Source organism: Lygodium microphyllum, chromosome 4 (assembly GCF_053477565.2).
Source record: "Lygodium microphyllum isolate KBCC chromosome 4, Lygodium_microphyllum_v1.1.10, whole genome shotgun sequence".
NCBI lineage: Eukaryota > Viridiplantae > Streptophyta > Polypodiopsida > Schizaeales > Lygodiaceae > Lygodium > Lygodium microphyllum.
In genome coordinates this window covers 160,587,291-160,603,830 of record NC_141138.1, presented here as the reverse complement: position 1 = coordinate 160,603,830, position 16,540 = coordinate 160,587,291, and the positions used below count along the sequence as shown (strand labels likewise).

The following is a 16,540-nucleotide window of genomic DNA, read 5'->3' as shown; positions in this document are numbered from 1 at the left end:
AGAGAAAGGGAAGAGAGAAGGAGAGAAGGAGAGAGTGAAGGGAGGAGGAGAAGAAGAAGAGAAGAAGGAAAAGAGGAAGAGGAGAGGGAGAGAAGGAGAGAAGGAGAGAAGGAGAGAGAGAAGAGAGGAGAAGAAAAAGAAGAAGAAGTAGAAGAGGAAGAGGAGAGGGAGAGAAGAAGAGAAGTAGAAGAAGAAGAGGAGAGGGAGAGAAGAAGAGAAGGAGAGAGAGAAGAGAGAGGGAGAAGAGAAGAAGTGAGAGAGAACGAGAGAGAGAAGAGAGAGGGGGGAAGAGAGAGAGAGAAGAGGAGAAGAAGAGAAGAAGTGAAAGAGAAGGAGAAGAAGAAGAGAAAAAGAAGAAGAAGAGAAAGAGAAGAAGAAAGAGAGGAAGAAAGAGAGGGATTGAGAGTTGGTGAGTAGCCTCCAGGAGTCGCGTTCATGAAGCCATCTTTTTCAAGCCACCTCCTCGGCGAAAAACCCCCCCCATCTAACAACCTTTCCTACCCAAGCCTATCATCCTGAAGGCCGTTAAGGTCCCAATTGTCCAATGTCCACATGGCAAATGGCTCCCAAAAAGAAAGTCGCAGGAAGCGTAGGTGCCAAAGCTACCATTGGTACTAGTAATGTGGGAGATGTAAGCGGAGCGACCAATACAACAAATGCCCCTACAATCACGAATCAAACCCAGGTTCTTTAAGCTTTATAATTAATTATGTATTATTTCTCATGGAAGAAATGAAGGGGTTAGCTACATGCATGGAACAAGGACGAGTCATAGGATTTTTGTTTACTCTAAGCGCTAGGTTGCATGCGTGAAATGGTAGAGTATGGAGTTCGCATAAGTTTATATGCATGAAACGATAGCTTTTACACACATAGAATGATAAGGTTTTCGCATTATTTCATATAAAATAATAGCTTTTAAACCACTTCAGTGCATGAATAGTTATTTAGAATTCATGCTTCGCAATCATGACTAAAAGAAACACATGAAATGATAGTTTCCATTCATAGGATGCAATTGCACTGATGGATAGAAACCAAGACCTTCATGAGATCCAGTGCATTAGGAATAAGTATAATTGCCTACAAATTGTTTTATCGATCTTGCTGTGGACTATCACAAATGGATACGCTCCTATCTTAATTGAAGCTAGTGACCTAACCCTAAATGGATTGCTGACCCAAGTTATGCTTGGTTGCTTGAAAAGGTTGTAAATCCCTTAAGCAAGTGTTTTGATACATCCAAGTTAAATTCTTAGTGTGCATGCAATGGGATTGCGATTCCTTGAAGCAAGAGGTTGTACATTCAACTGTTTGTTAATGTGGTTTTGGATGTTAACCCAAGTGGGGTGTGATTGATGATTGCATGGCCGGGTCTGAGATGACTGATTGCCATGGAAACAAAAGGGTCTGAGATAACTGATTGCCATGGAAACAAAAGGGATGTTTTCCCTAGTAATTGTTTTTAAGCTAGTTGCTTCAGCTATGGTTGATTTCCTAAAGGGATAATTAAGGAAGGATGGCGCTAGCTACCCCCCGCGAACCGCCAAACCCTAACCAAGGGGATTGTGAATCCGCGCCGAGAATGTGGACCGAACCTGCCGCGAGAGGTCTCTTTGTGGAAATTACTTAACGTAGGAGAACGCTTGGGTGCCAGTGGGGGCTCTGGCCGTAAATCCCAATGCCTCCGAACCCTACACAAGTGTTCCACGTGACTTGAGATGGGATCTCGAGGCCTTGATACTAGTTACAAGGCAGAATCTTGGTAGGATAAACCTTCGGGTTTGTTGCTGGGAGACGGAATGATTTTTCTGTGGAGGCAGAAAGGAACACTTAATTCTCCTATATGGCTGGGAGACAAACATTAATCTGAAGATAAGTTAAGGAAGTGTTTGATCTTGTTTTATCTTTTCTTTGTGTCAGTGGCCTAAATTACGTAAAGGAACCTGTGATTAACGGGTTAATTAAGGAAGCTACTTTTATGTGGCAAACATAATGTGGTAGGTAATTAGATAACTAAAACAACCCTTGTGGGAAGCGTGGTGGATGTGACCGTCGGGTCCATCCTATGGTAGAGTGGTCTCAGTTAGCCGAGATCTTTGCTCAAATGAAATGTCAACGAAAAATGCTACAATCTCCTACAGTCAGCCTAACAGTTTGCCACAATCTCAACTTTGAGATCGCCTGGAACTCGCTCAACAGATTCCGCATCAGTTAGCTTCTCAGCATGCAGGTTGCCCAATGATTGTCCGCCTTGATTTGTGTAGCCGCCACAGTCCAGACATCGATCCGTTAGCAAACATCCACCCAATCCACGCTAGATAGAACAGGTAGCATAGCCACGTGCAGCTCTCTCTCTCTCTCTCTCTCTCTCTCTCTCTCTCTGTGGCATCGTGGTCGTGTCCAATTTGATCTCAATAACGATGAGGTTTACAGTTCCAAGACATGCACTTCCATATGCTTCCATAACAAATAAAACAAAGGCGATGCACTATTGCACTATTAACCATATGGTGCCTCTAAGCACATATACACTTTTACTGTTGAGTTGTTTAGATATGAAACCTGGAATGCTCTTGTGACTCGTGTGCCGAATGGGCAACAGTGTCTTAATGTAAGCACAAAATAGAACCAATTCTTAGCTGATCTATGTACCTTTTCTTCCCTTCCTATTGTATTCAATGTTGGCAATGAGCCACAACTCCAAAGTAATGCATTTGACGCGATCAAAACAACAAATAGAAACAGCTTTTTATGCTACAGAAATCCAAACAACAAATGGAGGAAGAAGAGATCATTCTCTACAAAGGAGGAAGCTCTGATACATTTTCCTACTGCCACGAGTGCTTACAGAAACAACCAATCATAGAAAGGTTTATATATTGACGATTGACTGCTCCCACTACTGAGAGGCATATTGATTCTCTCATATTTTATTGTAATGGAGTGTGCATTTATTCTCTCTTGTTCGGAGATATTCTATAGGTTGTTACTCCAAAGATAGTCAAATTTTGATGTCTTTAGGAATATTGCTTACACTATTACAAAATCACATAGTGACCAATTTTGTTTTTGTTTTTGTTTTTTGAGTCGGGTGCCTTATCAGACTCAAAGGCGAAACCCTGTGCCACTAGCTTATGATTTCCCTACTTCCTTCAGGACCAATGTCCTTGGAAGAATCCTCCTAATGGGAGGGGCATGGGTAGGCACCTAGCACCCCGGTTCAAGAGTCCAGGTAGTGATGGACTCTCACCAGCTAAAACCTTCGATCCCGGCTAGTTCCCTCAAAGGGATGCCATACCCCAAGGTCGGGCGTCGGCTCGAAGGTGGTGTTCCGTCGTACTCAAGCAAACGCTACCTCCCGACAGCATTCGCTTGCTTGAGCGAGGCGGTGCCATCATTGGTACGAGTACGAGCTTGTGCACAAGATTGCAAAGGGAGGATATCGTCATCTCCCTACCCGCAAAGGGCAGGAATCACGCATATAATGCTCCTAGGTACCTCGGCATCGCCTCACCGAGGAATGCTGCCACGAGGTGATGCCCCGGGACCACATTCCTCGAGTGCGGACGAGTGCTTACCCAGTTGGGTAAACACACCCCGCCAATCTCCCCACCAAGGAGTAGTGTAGCTTCATCCTCTAAGGTACACCCTCAGGACAAAAGGTCACGAGTTTCACTTATAATACCCGAGATGTGCCGGTCGCGTTCATCGATCAATGCAAGACAAGAAAGCAAGACGTGTGCATATGAGGTTCATGCTTCACGAGAGCTACACAGGGGACAAGTTTGTCGCCAAGAGTGACGATAGCTATCCGCCATCTTCACACCGCCAACTCGTGCTAGGCACAGAAACCTTTCCTTTGAAGCCTTAACGTTCTCTAATAGGTTAGTGCGAAAGAGGTAGTTCCTTGAGCATTCGAACTTGTTCTCATTATAAGAGGCGAGTCTCACACACTCGTGTTTCCGTTCCCATTTCTTCCAGACATGATATCTTACAGCAAGTAGAGGTACTTCAAGGACGTACTTTTCCAGCCAACACATGGTCCCAGAAGGCGAGGTCCACTTGTGGACTTTTCTAGTACACAATGGACGTTTCGAGAGCTCTCGAATCCACGTTCTGACCCCTGGGTACTTTTTAAAGGTACATGCACGTTGCCCGCTGCAAAATGCTGGAATGGGGGGGATATTGAATTCCTTATGTAGGGTGGCTGCGCCGACTACTGACTTAGCTCCCTTACCTAGGATCCACTTCATCCCCATGACTGCCATTGTCTCCAACGACTGAAGGAGTGTCTGACAATGTCCTCCCATAATTTCAGCTCCGTACGTAAGGACCGGAAGCACACACGTCTTGAAGACATTGAGTCGTGTCCACATGGGGGTCGAACAGGAAGAGAGGAATGCCTGATAAGCATGAAGGGTCTTACGACCCTTCTCGATCCTCTCCCAAATTACTGTTTCAATAGAGAACTCACTATCCAGTACAATGCCCAGATAAGTGTATCTCTCACATACTTCGATCCGTTAGGTCCCCAAGTAGAGTGGTCGATCCCTCAGAGCTTGCAAGTTGCCAAAGAAAACCATGGCATTACATTTTGATAGGCCAAAGCTCATTCCCCACTTGGTTGCCCACTCATTCAACCGGTCTAATGCTTTGTGCAGCTCCTCGACGAACTCTACAAGAAGAATCAAATCATCTCCAAAAAGTAGCCCCTGAATTCTCTCTCGAAGACTAGGAACGTTGACTCCAAATCCATCACCCTCATTTATGATATTGTTGATAAATATGTTAAAGAGGGTGGGGGATCGGGGGCATCCTTGGCGTACTCCTCGCTTCACTTATATGGCTTTGGATAGAAGGTCTCCTACCTTCACCCTTATCTTAGAAGCTTGGTATAGCCCCTCTATGAACCGTATGCAACGTCCTTCCACTTCGCAAGCTCGCAGCTTGCAAAACAAGGCTTGGTTCGGCACTGTGTCGTATGCCTTTTGAAATCAATGAAGGCGACGTAGGTGGGTTTGCCCTCCACTTGACGCCACTTCACAATCTCTTCGAGGCATGCAACTTGTCTGATACACTCCTCGTGCTCCTGAAATACGGCTTGTACTTTGAGGAAGAACTTGCAGCTCTCTAGGGCCTTATATTTCCTAGATACCACAATCGATGTTAGCACCTTGAGTAGCAGTGATATTAGAGGTATGCCATGATAATTGTTGGGGTCGGTAAGATCACCCTTCTTCGGGATGGACACCACAATGGATGACTCCAATGCCTCCAAAATCCTACCAGCCTCAAAGATCGTGTTCAATACCTTCAACATCGCTAGCCCATAGGGGGACTTTGGGATTTCCCTCTGTCCACGGCATCCATTATCTTTGTATGCAATCTTGAAAGCCTCTGGGGGGATGCCACCTATGCCTGCAGCTTTGTGTCTTTTAAGTTTCCTAAGCACATGTCGGACTTCGTACCACGCAATAGGAACATCTAGGGCCTTAATATGTGGGCTTAGGCACAAGCTTGTGTCCATTTGTTCCAGTGGTCAACATTGTTACTTGTTCCTAGGGGGTTGTCATACACCTTAAAGTAGTGGCTCTCCCATATCTTCATGAGTTCAGGGGTTTCCGTCTGCAAAGTTCGGGAAGCGTCCTTGAGGGGTTGAGCCTTTTGCCCGCCTCGATTCTTGAGTCATGCGATGCCTTTTTGAAGCTTCCACCATTTATAAGCCAACCTGGTTCGTTGCAGACCTTTCCCCTTGGCAATTATGCGAAAGAAGCTCTAGTTCTCGCTATCACAACAAGCTTCTTCGGCTCGTTTCTGAATCTCAGCGTACTCTTTGAAGGTCTCAGGGTGAGACCTGAATCGCTTCCAAGCCTTTCTTTTCAAGTTGATAGCACGATATGCCTTGGGGTTAAGCCTAAAATGGTTCCTAGGTGGTTGTGGGGGCCTAACCGTCATGACTCTATTTTCTTGCGCGATAGCCTTCACCGTTTCCGTGAAGGCTCTTGCTCGATAGCCTCTACCTCCTCATTGAGGTCGGACAGTGCTGCCCACCTATTGCTAGACATGAAAGCACTCGTCGATGCTCGCATCAATACAAGTCACACGTGGGGTAGGAGGGTTTGGGCTTGTTCCCATATCGTCCATTGCTTGCATCTTACAAGTGACATGCCAGTGGTCGGAGATGTCGGTCGCTCTAAAGACATGCGCTGTTGTGAGTCTGGAGATCGCGGTGTCATTCCCGACAAAGAAGTCGAGATCCGACTTTCCATGGCCCATCTTGAAATGGTATGTAAGCTCGGAACCAGCGGTGCGCAGCACACAGAATTCGGGGAAATGTGCCTCCAAATACCAACTTAATATTCTTTGCTTGCAATTCCAATCACCCCCGACTATGATTGGAATTCCTTTCCGATGTAGGGTCCTCGTTTTCTAGCACACGTTTTTCAGCACTTCTCTTCTCATTGCGCACAACTACTTTTGAGGAATATACACATTCCCATGGATCCACGGCCCTTGCTTCCCTACGCCGCAAGGAAAAAACTACACTAATATGCAATTGGGAGTCGACTGCCATAGCTCAAATGCTCTATACTCCCGAGAGATTATGGTGACCAATCCTCTCTCGCCGAGAATGTTCAAGCCCATGTGTTGGAATGAGTTGTAGTTGTATAACCGTTGGGGCCATCTGCCTTGAAAAATATGTCTCTCTTGTAGCCTATCACACGCCAATGTTAATATTAAGACTCCCAAAGATAGGTCTCTTATCAAGGCCTTGGTTTGGCTGTGACGGGGCTGCAATCTTGTGCTCACTGAAGGGAATCAATAGGCGAGCATGCCACCGACAAAACGTACGTTCCTCCTTAATACGAGTCAAAATATTTGCTCAAGGGCTTCACAAGACTCAACCGTGATGTCAAACCGCACAAACCAATTTCGTAAGCACCTAATCCGATTGCAATTCTTAACCTTCTGATATAAATCCGACCGAAGTATCCGTCTCAAGGTGCCCCACATAGACCGTTATGTGAGGCTTCCAACACCCCATATCACAATTCTCGGGTACGTACGCAAACTCATTGACCTTAACGCTATAGCCATGTCTCTATCCCTCCTCGTGAGGACAGTGTGGGTGTCACTACGAGGCATCGAGGGTCCCACTATGGCAGAGGCAATCGTGTCCCCATTACCGACACTGGTTGAACTGTGCGCAATCAAGGCGTTATCGATCGTCCTATTACAAGGTCCCTCCCTGATTCTCACTCCCACTGTGTCTAGTCACTTGGGAGTTTTGCCACACGACGATCGAGGCATACGTCTCTATTCTCTTTCTTCTCCCGCAATAGTACCCTTGATTGCGGGCTAATGCACACCTCTCACTTGTCTCATTTGGTAATGGTATAAACACGAAACCAAATGGGACCACATCTCCTCCATCACGTGAGGTCACTACGATGACGACACTGGTTGGGTACACGACTTCCATTCCGATCCTAGTACACCTGGGGATTAGGGTTTACACCCCCTCCGTTGCCCCAATTTAAAGTCCCAACTGGCACGACTCTCTTGTAAGGGTTAGGAACACCTCTCTTTCGGGGGGGGTGTACGGCATTGTGACCAATGTGTGTCATGCCTCACCCTCTATTTACATATGCACACTATCCACACACACATCAACCACCATAAATGCATCAATAATGGACTAAAACTACATGCAAAATGGAAATAGAGCACCATCGATTATCACCAAAGCCAACCACGAACGACTCGTTTCAAACCCTTAACAAGATGCCCCCATATGCACCATGGACCTGAAAATTACACATACCACTTTGGACATGCTAGGCTATCATTAGACTCTTCGAACCTGTAGTTAGACTTCTTCGAGCCTATAGTTTTAAGTATTCTGCAACAAAGATCCCACTTCCAAAAAGGAATTTGATAACCTCACCATGCCAGCTCTTAACCTTCGATTCAAATCTTTTTGGCCAACAGCTTCCCTTCTGTTAGCACTTCCAAAGATTAGTTTGGCATCTTTCGCTAAAACAGTTGGCCACTAGATCCAGCAAGTGCTATAAAAGCTATGAAGAGCTCACAACAATATAGAAGTGAGGGAACGAACATAATGCTATGTGAAATTCTTCAGCTTCTAATTTTTGCTTTTGAATTGGTTATTTTGTTGGGTAATAAAAAATCAAAAAATGGTCATTCTATAAGCACACGTTTAAGTCTCAAGGATTCATTGTAATGATCTATTTTTGTTTGTTAGCAAAAGCCCATGCTTCAGTAATGGTTTGCCTTGCTTGTTCAATCTTTAAAACTTTAGCCCAAGTTTAGCTGGAGCGGACTGAACATTTATCTGCATGGAACTATAACTGAAAACCTCTCTCTCTCTCTCTCTCTCTCTCTCTCTCTCTCTCTCTCTCTCTCTCTCTCTCTCTATATATATATATATATATATATATATATATATATATATATATATATATATATATATATATATATATATAAAATTTATTGAAGCAAATTCAAAAACCAACACTTTGTACAGTTTGTTCACATGGTACAGGGTATAGCTTAAGCACAAAGAACTTTAACACAATGTATGCTTCTAGATATAACATAACATCTTGCAATCTCTCTCTCTCTCTCTCTCTCTCTCTCTATTTGTTGAAGCAACTTCAGCAGCGAACACTTTGTACAGTTCTTTCACATAGTACAGGGTGCAGCTTAAGCACAAAGAACTTTAACACGATGTATGCTTCTAGATATAACATAACATCTTGCAATCAATATTCAGTGGACCATATTGTTTGCAGAAATTGTGACAGGAGCCAATTCGTTTTAGAAAGGGGGGGCAGGGCGGGGGGCGGGGCGGGGGGCGGGGGGGGGGGGGGGGGGGGGGCCGGGGGCTGGGGCCAGATGATATTGATGTATACATCTGTGTATGAGAATGCTAGTGCACATGTCACATTTCTGCAGCTGATCAATACATAGGAGTTTGTGAATCCTCGAGAATTAGATGTACAAATTGATTCCTTAAACTTTTAAGTAAAACTGCTCTCGAAGGCTTCCAAATCAAAAAACGTAACTGCTCTGGATGTAGCCTTCCAGATCAAAGACTTCTATGCAACAGATATGATTAGTGAAATATCTGTCATTTAAAATTGAGTAGCACGTTTCTATAGAAGTCCCCAGACAGGATACATTTTAAAATTTAATAGCACGTTTCTATAGAAATCCCCAGACAGGATACATGTTACACAGACGTGTAGCCTTTACAAGAAACTCATCCAACAGAGCTATCAATACACCAATGATGTAGATCAACAAAAACCTGAACACCCACTCCATCTCGTCATCTCCTTAGTATACAACAGCTATGAGCATCAGTAGCAGGAAATACCAGTCGCCACTAGTGTCTGTGATCCCCAGCCAATCTTTCAACTGGCATTCACCTCCGCACTGACATCTCCAAAAATCAGTGTGCACATTCAATGACCCATATGGCTGCATTGATGGACTTAGCTTACATGCAGTGTCTTTTCATTCACTGTCACAAGACAAACCCAATCATTGCTTGTTATCATTGGCTTCTGATTAAGTTTGTGTAATTGCTCGGCCAGGTCAGCTGTCCATGCTGAGACGGTTGATAAATAACAGCTTGTGATGCTGTCCCAGCAGATCCTAATGCTTGTGGCTGTTGAAGCAACTGATGGGTATTTGGACCAGAAGCAGACTGAGATAAATGATAGTAGCTAGCATAGCCTGTTGCAGGGTGTGCATGAGAAGGCTGTGTGTGCGCGTATCCTGCATGTTGACCCTGATTTTGCAGATTGTAATAAGAATTGGTTTGCATTCCAGGCACATCCCGGGACAAGGGAGTGTGTATCCATACTGCAGACCCCTCTCCCTGCAAACATAATCATATTAAACTCGAGCACAACCCAAACTAATTATATTCTCAGCTCAGAACACCAAATAATTACAAGTCATCTACCACAGCTTACTTGCTGGTTTGGAGTGTAATAGGTATTTTCCTTGTACTGTTGGCCAACCATATCATCATAGCCTGAAGCACTCCCTGTAGTTACAGCTGGGGTGATTGTTGCAAAGCCTGGACCACTGGCACCAAAACTACCATAGCCGGAAGGCACCACTGCATGAGGGGCATTACCAACAGCTGTGCCTGGTTTAAACTGAGGAGGGTACTTCACTGATCCAACAGGAGGATAGCCACGAGCACCAGAAGCATAAGTGCTACCAGGGGCCTGAGGATAGCCAATGTTTCCAGTATAGTTATGCTGGTATGGAGTATGCATGTATGCATAACGAGGCGGGACAAACTGGTATCCAAATATGTTGGTGGGGTATGGTGAAATTGTGAGTCCCGCAGGTTGTGCATACGCATAAGGTGGCTGTGCCATTGCTAATGATGTTGTGTGTGTGACGGTTGGAGTTTGTGACAACTGCAAAAAGAGCACCAACAAGACATGAAAACCACTAAGTCACAGAAGGTCAATGTACTGGTAATTTGAACACGAGTTCTTGTCATTTGCACCTCTTGAGATGAAGAAAGGGACTGCCCACTCATCAAGGTGGCATTATTACTACTGAACTTAGAAGTAAGGTTTGTAGGGACAAACTGATAACGGGTATCTGCATCAGAACCTGGCCGAAAAACTGGGCTAAAATAGCTTGTGCCTGGATCTGAAAAAGACTGCTATAACATAAACATTATTAGACTACACCAAACAAATTATGACTTACAATGAAATGCAGGCATTCACAAAATCGTCCACATTACCATGAAGCTACTAGGCAATCGAGAAGCCTCTTGTGACTGGGTTTCTGTGGCTTCATAGGAGTACTGAGGTTGTGGCACTAGCCCAAACCCATGGTAACTAGGCAATGCAGGCAAAAATAGCTGCCGGCTTGGTTGTGCCACTGGCTCAGGTTTAGAGATCTCAGGTTGTGTGACACTTACAAACTGCCTGTTCAGCACTGTGTCATTGCTTGTGACTAAAGTCTCAACGGCTGTAGCTTTTGTTCCTTGAGATTCATCTGGCTGTATTGATGCAGGCTCTGGCTCTGTTACACTGCAGATGGGGAGTTCAAGACTTTAAATCATCCAGAAATTTAAAGGAGGATTGCTATTGGCAACATCTATACATGTAATACATACCTAGAGACAATAGGTTGCTCAGGCACATTCTCCCCACTTGAGACTACCATTGCAACATCTTCACAGGTATCAAGCTTGTTCTCTTCAGGACTTACGACAGTAGTCACACTTATTTCAAGATCAAAACTACCAAAGCTCAGACCAGCACATTCAGCCTCAGGCACTTGAAGGTAATCTGGGATTATAACTGGCCGTTTATCCTGCAAGCTTAACCCTTCAATCTTCAAGCTTGAAGCAGGCATTTGTTCCTTGATCACTGTGGAAGAAACCTTTTGCAAAGAGCCAGCAGTTTCATCTGCTGATGTCATCTCATGAGATGCCTGATTCCCCACTACATGTGTTGAAGGGGATTTTGGCTTCCACTCAAGTCCAGACGAGGCTGCATGAATAAGAACAGAGTTACACGTCTAGCCAACAAAGAGGTAAGTATAACAGTTGTTGTGAAACCCTACCTCTACTTCCAATTGGTTGCTGTTGTGATTGATAAGCCCTGCTTTGATAACTATTGAGAGCTGCCCTTGTTCCTGCTATGCCTGTCGAGTACTTTTTCTGTTCCTCAGAGATGTTCCCAGTATATGCCACCTGTACTCCAACAGTATCACTTACCTTCAGAGATTTTCCTTCCATAATCATGACTGTGCTATCAAGCTTACTGACAGCTGAATGATCCGGCCTTGAAATAGTTGAGCCACCCCCACCTTGGAACTTATTTCCATGTTTTTCATGATTCTCGAGGGCCAAAACTTCGTGCTTTTTTGGATCAGATGATATGAGTGACTGGTGGACAAATGCAGAGCAAACAACCAATAAAACATCCGAGTAAGAAGCATTTATCAATACGCTTCATACCATTTAAAGATGAAGCATCTGACAACAATGGCAAGCATCTCCAATGCACCAGTTGGTAACATCCACCTGAACTGTAGTAGGCTTTGTCACTTTAGTCCAGTTTCCACGGGCTTGAACTCCCCGCGTGTATGGAAGCCTTCCATTCACAATTCCAGATGATAAACTTGACGAAGGCGCAGTATGACTGAAGGCCACAGCATCAACATTTCCATAAATCAAAAAATAAAGCAACAAACAAACCCTTCATAAGTGATTTGCATGAAAGAAGAGGCCCTACCTTCCCCTTACAAGATTGGACCTTGAATGAGCCTGTGATTGAGATTGCATGGATGATGGGGTGCTTGCAACTGCAGAAGATTGAGAAACTCCATTTTCCCTGGCGCTTGCGAACTGGTGTCCACCTCCACCATTATCTTTCATGTTCACGTATAAGTTGTTAAGGGAGGTAGGTTGAGATGACTGACACAAGGTGAATACAACTCAACTAAAGGTTCTTACCACTATAGTTACGACGAGGAACATAATTAAGCCTGGTTCCACCACGATCCAGCACCCTTCCACCACCTTGCAACACTGGACCAGAAAATGACCTCAATCTTGGTTCTCCAAAGTCTTTGTTGATTCCATTCTACAATCACCAAAACAAAAGACAAAGGCTGAGTCAGGCCTTTGTTTACTGTTTGTGATTTTTTATTCATGCTACTGAAATAAGCCAGCTTGCATTTCATTTGACTCAACATCAGAGATGTGGTACATTTTAATTAACTTATTCAGAGGGTAGGGAGAGTATCAAGAACTCAAAAACTCAGTTCATGGGCTGGGAAATTGTCGCTATTTTTCCAGGCCCCTGATGGCCTACTATCTTGCCCACATGAGGATTTTCCTCTCTTCTTTTTGGCTCCTACAATTGAGTTGCTGCAGCCTCCCACTCTTGGATCTGATCCTACCCTCGTCCTTATAACGGAGCAAAGTCAAGAGCATTTTAAAATGTGTGGTGCAACAAGCATCTATACAAACACAAGGGGCTTGGTTGAATATGGTAAATGCAATCCTAGATAGAAGCTAAATATGATTTTGAAAAGCTACCTACAAAACTGGTCCAGAGAGTTACAATACAACTAGTGAGTCCAGTAATAGATTGAAATCTAAAGATAGCATTAAGGTTCTGAAAAGCTGTCTAAAAAACTAGTCTAGAGATTTACAATACCACTTGTGATACAAGTCTATCAATGGCTAGTCATCTAGCATAGTGGTCCATGAGATCATTTCACACCCAATCATGAGGACTGATTTCTTACTGCAATGCTCTTTGGATACTTAAGTTGTGTACATGTGAGGTGCATATGTAAGATTAAGCTAAATGTGTATTACGATGACAAACAATCCTAGCTTAGGTAGTGGAGGACATTGGCAAAAGTTATTGTGAACAGGTACCAATGGGTGCCTTGAGTCAAAATTTGGTCAAGGACATTGAATTTCCCCTTGGAAATGACTTTTCGTGTCATGGAAGTTAGAGATTTAATTGATTAAATGTTCTCGACTAAGGTTTGTGGAAAGTTTCAACACTTTCACATTCAAAGAGGTTAGGAATTCAAAACTGACGTTCGTCACCATTTAAAGTTATTTTAATGAGGGCAAGGCCAAAGGGCTATGCAACTCAAATTTACATGTGTAGAACCCCTGTGAAATGGAAATTTGTCAAATGTCTGTGAAATGGAAATTTGTCAAATGTCAAGTTTGGGACAGTTTTGGACTGCATGCGTGTATCTTCCATGTGGAGCTATTTTTCTCCCATTCTGGATCAGTGGGGCAGATCGAAGGGTGGAGAATTGAGTAGTAGGCTGAGAGAGAGGGGCTATTTTTCTCCCATTCTGGACTGGTGGGGCAGATTGAAGGGTGGAGAATTGAGTAGTAGGCTGAGAGAGAGCAGGGCTGGAATAGCAGGCCAATGTTGTGCTATTTTGTGGCAAGAAAGCTAGAGAATTTTCTCTAATTTGCTGCTTTTCACTTCTCCCTCAGCAGATCTGATATTTTTCAGCTTTGATTTGCTGGTATAGCTCTGATTTTCTAAAAACTTAGGATTTCTCAACAGTACTCGAGAAGTGTGCCATCAAATCTCAGCATTCAATATAGGGCTTTGTCATATATTTAAAAATTTACAGAAGATTTGAGAAGGATTACTCATCTACAGCCAACATGACTCATATGCAAGTGTAAAAGACCCAATTTGTGCCTGCATGTGCTCAAATCAAGGCAAATTTAGGGATTTTTATACTGGTCACTATTTAGGACTGGACATGCAGAATTTTCTCTCTCCTCAGCTATTTCTCCCTTTCTTTGATAAACCCTCAGCCATTCCCAACAGATTGAGGTTGCACAGCAATGCATTTACCGTTAAAACCCTAACTTACAGTAAACATTAGGGTTTCTCAACCACCTCAAAGTGCATGCTCATTAAACAAAAGCCCAAAGATCAAAGCAGCTGCTGGAACTGAAGCATTTACAGCAGATCTGGGGAGGATTGGACATTCATGTTGAAGTTGACCCAGATGCAAGTGTTGAAAATCCAATTTACGCCCAACTTGCATCAAAATCAAGGGACAAATTGGATTTTGATGATGCTGGTCATAGGTGACAGCTCGAAGTATTGGAATTTGTAGAGAGATCAATCTGCATCTCAATGTAGTACAAGTTCAAAGCAATACAAGAATCAGGTTATCTACCACCCTATCCAAGAAAGATTGTTGGTTTCACATCCACCCAAAAATTCCATAGTAGGATTGCAGACTTGCAAGTTCCTATGTGTCATTCTATTGCATAACTAAAGGTGGTAAGACTATTGATGAAAGTGAAGGGCCTCATCAAAAACTCAAAAATGGCAAAAGAACAAGTGCTTCAAGGAAAAGGACTAGTGCTTCACAAAGAATACTAACATCAACTGTGCCTTTTCAAATTGGGTCCTGAGCTTGTCTCTAGAGCTCCATCAAATCAAATGCCATCATTTAAGGCTACACCATAGTAACATGGGACCGCCATTTTCTGTTTTCCATCCCAGTCCCACCCATATGTTACCCCCCTCTCATGGTGACAAGGGATGGCAATTCCCCAAAATCCATCCCATGTCACCATGCTAAACACACATGATTGAGGTAGGCTATTAAACATCAATAATAGGTGTTGAGTTTGGAGTAATCTCATAGTACATACATATGCTTATCATGTTTTTTCGTTACAACACATGCATAATTATATTGATTATAGCATTGATGACCATGGCATTACTATAGTACATTATTCCCATTCTAATAATGAGATTAGACAATGTGCAAAGTGGGTGAATAAGTAAAGCAATAAACAATTTTGCTACCCATTTGTATCCACTTATAAGAAACTATATTGCCAATCATTTTGAGTCATGCTTTGAAAATTGATTTATGGGAGAATATGATAAAGTAAGGCCAGATGCAACTGCAATGGTTGCATGATTGAAATGCATTTTCCTAAGAGTGGATGTCAATGTTAATCGTGCAGTTTAGGTGAATGTTATTCATAGAGAGGTTCACTAAGGGCCTCCTACACATACAAACCCCTCTTTTTGTGTGCATCTGGTGAAGTGATATGGAGGTTAAACATGCTCTTTAAGTAGGCATCTTCATAGAGATAACAAAGGACTTTGAAAACCCAAGAGCTAGAGGGGAGGTGGTTGACTGACAAGCATGAATACTTGTCCAAGAATACTGGTGAGAGAGGTAAAACCCTATCAAGAAATTCAAATCATCCAAATGTATATGTACAATGAGTTTCCAAACAAACAATGAGAAAATTATTAATGCCTAGAGAACTTGCAAAAGACTTGGAGCACATACATAGGAACCAGTTAAATGCTAAAACTAAGCTTCAAAGCGGCACTAACCCCAACAAGGAGATAATCGTTTAACCATGCATGTACTTTGATGAGGAAGTCTACATTCTGATCATATACAAGTAGGAGCAATAGTGAATAATTAAATAATTGGTAGAAATTTGCATAGATTGGACAGTATAGACCACGTGTGAAATCAATCTCCTTGCAGCACATGGCAACACAATTGGGAGTTCAAACCATAATCACATGGAATCGGAAAGTATAGATAGAAAGAGACTTTTTAGAACAAGAGCAAGGTCACTGAGCATATTTGGAAACACCACATCACTATGATATATTGACAAGCTATGCAATATAAGACCTTACAAGGACCCAAAAAAAACAACAGGCATCCATCAAGAGCATGCAGTTGGAGCGAATTCATCCAGTACTTGAAAACTGGGACAAGCTGAAGACAACAAATACACAAATCAGACAAATGCAATAATGGCACACTCACACCATGCATGGTTACTAATCCACACACTTGAGCAGCTGCTACCCTAGACTTGTGAACATTTTTTAAGGTGTAGTTCTCTTCTTTCTTCTCTCTTAACTTGTCATGACACAACAAGAAAAAAAGCTTGTATCCCTAATATCGA

At 43.2% G+C, this 16,540-nt stretch overlaps 2 protein-coding genes across 2 annotated transcripts in view; both read right to left on the bottom strand.

Moving 5' to 3' along the window:
- Nucleotides 1-4,906: 4,906 nt before the first annotated feature.
- Nucleotides 4,907-5,530, bottom strand: LOC148037839 (uncharacterized). Its single transcript, XM_087677168.1, has one exon. The coding sequence runs from the start codon at nt 5,528-5,530 to the stop codon at nt 4,907-4,909; it is 624 nt and encodes a 207-aa protein (XP_087533294.1).
- A 3,612-nt stretch (nt 5,531-9,142) lies between these two features.
- The window catches only part of LOC148037838 (uncharacterized), a 47,544-nt gene continuing 40,146 nt past the window's right edge, over nt 9,143-16,540 (bottom strand). The window contains exons 3-11 of the mRNA XM_087676791.1: nt 12,533-12,662; nt 12,312-12,447; nt 12,101-12,218; nt 11,638-11,962; nt 11,186-11,564; nt 10,808-11,099; nt 10,562-10,720; nt 10,011-10,469; nt 9,143-9,913 (exon numbers count right to left, since the gene is read on the bottom strand). Of these exons, the coding sequence (XP_087532917.1) occupies nt 9,587-9,913; nt 10,011-10,469; nt 10,562-10,720; nt 10,808-11,099; nt 11,186-11,564; nt 11,638-11,962; nt 12,101-12,218; nt 12,312-12,447; nt 12,533-12,662 (2,325 nt within the window). The 3' untranslated portion in view covers nt 9,143-9,586. The remainder of the gene's footprint in view (nt 9,914-10,010; nt 10,470-10,561; nt 10,721-10,807; nt 11,100-11,185; nt 11,565-11,637; nt 11,963-12,100; nt 12,219-12,311; nt 12,448-12,532; nt 12,663-16,540) is intronic.

What these genes read in the sequence shown, in the direction of transcription:
- LOC148037839 (XM_087677168.1), bottom strand. Translation starts at nt 5,530, where the DNA reads ATGGACACAAGCTTGTGCCTAAGCCCACATATTAAGGCCCTAGATGTT.